The sequence below is a fragment of the Gadus chalcogrammus genome, chromosome 5 (assembly GCF_026213295.1).
Source record: "Gadus chalcogrammus isolate NIFS_2021 chromosome 5, NIFS_Gcha_1.0, whole genome shotgun sequence".
In the NCBI taxonomy this organism is placed as follows: domain Eukaryota; kingdom Metazoa; phylum Chordata; class Actinopteri; order Gadiformes; family Gadidae; genus Gadus; species Gadus chalcogrammus.
In genome coordinates, this window is record NC_079416.1 from 6,700,645 (window position 1) to 6,703,507 (window position 2,863).

The 2,863-nt window shown below is 46.2% G+C and overlaps 1 protein-coding gene across 1 annotated transcript in view; it reads right to left on the bottom strand.

The window, feature by feature from the left end:
- LOC130382744 (B-cell lymphoma/leukemia 11B-like) overlaps positions 1–2,332 on the bottom strand; it is a 16,168-nt gene extending 13,836 nt beyond the window's left edge. Inside the window, exon 1 of the mRNA XM_056590628.1 lies at positions 1,759–2,332. Within this exon, the coding sequence (XP_056446603.1) occupies positions 1,759–1,813 (55 nt within the window). The 5' untranslated portion in view covers positions 1,814–2,332. The remainder of the gene's footprint in view (positions 1–1,758) is intronic.
- Positions 2,333–2,863: the final 531 nt, after the last annotated feature.

A 2,863-nucleotide genomic window follows, 5' to 3' on the forward strand; every position in this document is an offset into this window, starting at 1 on the left:
CAGTCGGGAAAAGTTAGCTTTTCACTCTAGCCGAACCTGAAAGAAATCAGCATTTGTTTTTCAAAGATCTAATCACCGGCTTCTCTTGCACATCTTATCTCTGCAACCAAGTCCTGGCCCCCGGATCGCAGCCCGAGTGCACACACACACAATCACACGCCACACACACACACACACACACACACACACACACACACACACACACACACACACACACACACACACACACAGACACACACACTCAAACACACACACACACACACACACACACACACACACACACACACACACACACACACACACACACGCGCGCGCGCGCGCGCGCACGCGCACGCGCATTTGTGTCCAAATATTTTGGCCATTAGCGAACAATCTGTTTTCTATCGGCGTTACATTATGCGAGCAAGAACTTGTAAGAGGATAAAAAAAACGTTTTTATTGATTGTTGTTGTATACTTAACAACATCCGACGAGTAGGGGAACCAATGGATGGGGGGGGGGGGTAGACTTTATAATTGAGCAAAACTATTTTTCAATTACAACCATGAAAAATCGCAGACATATTACGCACCAAAAACACACAACCCCACAGCAGCAACATTAACGCACGAAGCTCTACAGCAGACACGTCCACCAATTAGGACCTCGATTAACTAATGGGCCAGCGTTCAATAAAGAAAGACATGGTTTTACACATCTGGTGAATTTGCCCTCCCACATACAAATAAGAGTTAAAAGATTTAAAAGAAAAAGAAAGACGTGTAATTATAAGTCTCTGGGAAGGGTTTTGTCCTGCTTATCACATTTTATTTAGGTTTAATTTAAATTAGGACTCTGTGTGATGACATATATGTGGGCCTAATAGGCTATAATATTTCCGGGTAAGTTAGGCTACGTGTATTTTTTATGTCGTATGAAATAGGCTAGCCTACTTGAAAGCTTTCGGAATCGTTGATAATCGAAGTCACAAATGCAGTTAGAAAACTGAAAAGGATTGCGTTATTTAAATGGCGCAGAGTCACAGAAAAATAAAACTTTCCTGGCTTATTTTATCTTAAATCCCACATTATACAGGGTAAATGTTTTCCTACATCCCTCGTATTTTTCTTTTGTAAATGATGAACTTAAATACATTGCAGCAACAAGGGGCCGTTAAAGAAAACGATGGACCACACTTAATTGTGTCCCACTATCAGGAAGGGCAGGTCCTACTACGGTCGCCCGTCCTTTCAGTTGAAAATAGAGAGTTTTGTTCAATCAAAAAAAATTCCATTTACAAGGAAAACAGCAGTTGTTGGACCATGTTTATAAATCACTGATGAAAAATAAATGTTTCGTTTGGTATGCCTAAGTCTCGCACATATAATTGTCTAAATTAGACATGTTTTTGCATAAGACTGTACATAATAGGCTATATACACTAACATTACAACAATAAAAGCCAGAATATGAATGCAATAGCAAAGTAAATCAAGTGGGATATAAATAGTAATTATAAAACAGCTCAACCGCTTGAAATTATGATTTCGTAGGTTCAACACACTTTGAACCTCCAAGGAACCAGCTTTCTATTCTTTCGATCTTTTTAAAGAAATGCACAGGTCACGCACGGCACTTCCCCTCCTTATCAAATAGTAATAGTACAACTTTTTTTTTTAACCTTTAAAAAATAAATACTAGTGCATATCAAAATTAAAAAAGTGTCACAATACAATACATATAATAATAGTTGCAGCGGAATAAAGGCGGTAGACTTACGTGCTATTTCTCTCTGAGACACGTGCTGTGGGTTCCCCTGCTTGCGACGGGACATTGCCCTGGCATTCACAGTGGCATTGCCCGGAGAGCGGCACTGGAAAGGGTCGGCTCGCTTGCCTCCTATCGCGTCTTCCTTCTGGCCCCTAACTTTGCGAGGGGACCTCCACAAAAGGCTGCACCACAGTGCGCAATTGCGCTCTCCGGTGACCGGCCGTGGCGGTTCGCTGGAGCCGCGTCGTCGCTGCAGTGAACTGGCGGTGATCGGTCGGTTCCCTCGACAGGAGGACAGGCGATCGATGCCCACAGCAAGAGTGTCCGCCGCGAACCCACTTCTTCGGATTCCCAGTGAACCGATGGAACCTGTTTTTCGTTGTTGTTGTTTTTTGGTGGATCGTGTTGTGTATGTTGAGTGTCGCTGCGGTTAGTCCGGCTTGTTAGTCTCTTGCTCTCACGCCGTCTTGCGGACTCGCGGCACCGTTTGACAAAAGAGGAAGGAGGCGCAAAGTGCACGGAGCTGTCCGAGCGGAGGAACACAAGGACTGACTGATCCTGGGTGGATGATATGTGGTGTGTGTGTGTGTGTGTGTGTGTGTGTGTGTGTGTGTGTGTGTGTGTGTGTGTGTGTGTGTGTGTGTCAGCAAGGCAAGGCAGGTAGGTGGGGGAGGGGGAGGGGGGAGGATGGAGGGGTGGAGGTGCACCCCGGCCGGCGACCGCTCTCTCTCCACCTTCTGAAGAAGAGAGGAGCGTGCGGGTCAAGTCCGTGCGTGCGTGCGTGCGCGCACAGGTATGACGGATATCACTGTCCGATCTCCGCACGCACACCTTGGACCCTGGTAGCGCTGTCTGTCCCGCTCTCTCTCTTTAAAAACAGAGTTTAAAAAGTATGAGTGGAAAATGTATAAAATAGGAATCCAATCCTTTTCTCGAGACTTGGGGTGCCGCCGAGGAGTGGGCACTTCTTGTGGCGCGTGCGGGCGATGTCACCCCCGGTGTAGGCAGGCAAGGTTCACTTTGTGCTGTCTTCAACTCAAAGTGCTATTGCCCCCTTGCACGGCTCTGCGGAGAGCGGGGGACAGAGGCTACTATACCGACACCTCCTTTCCTA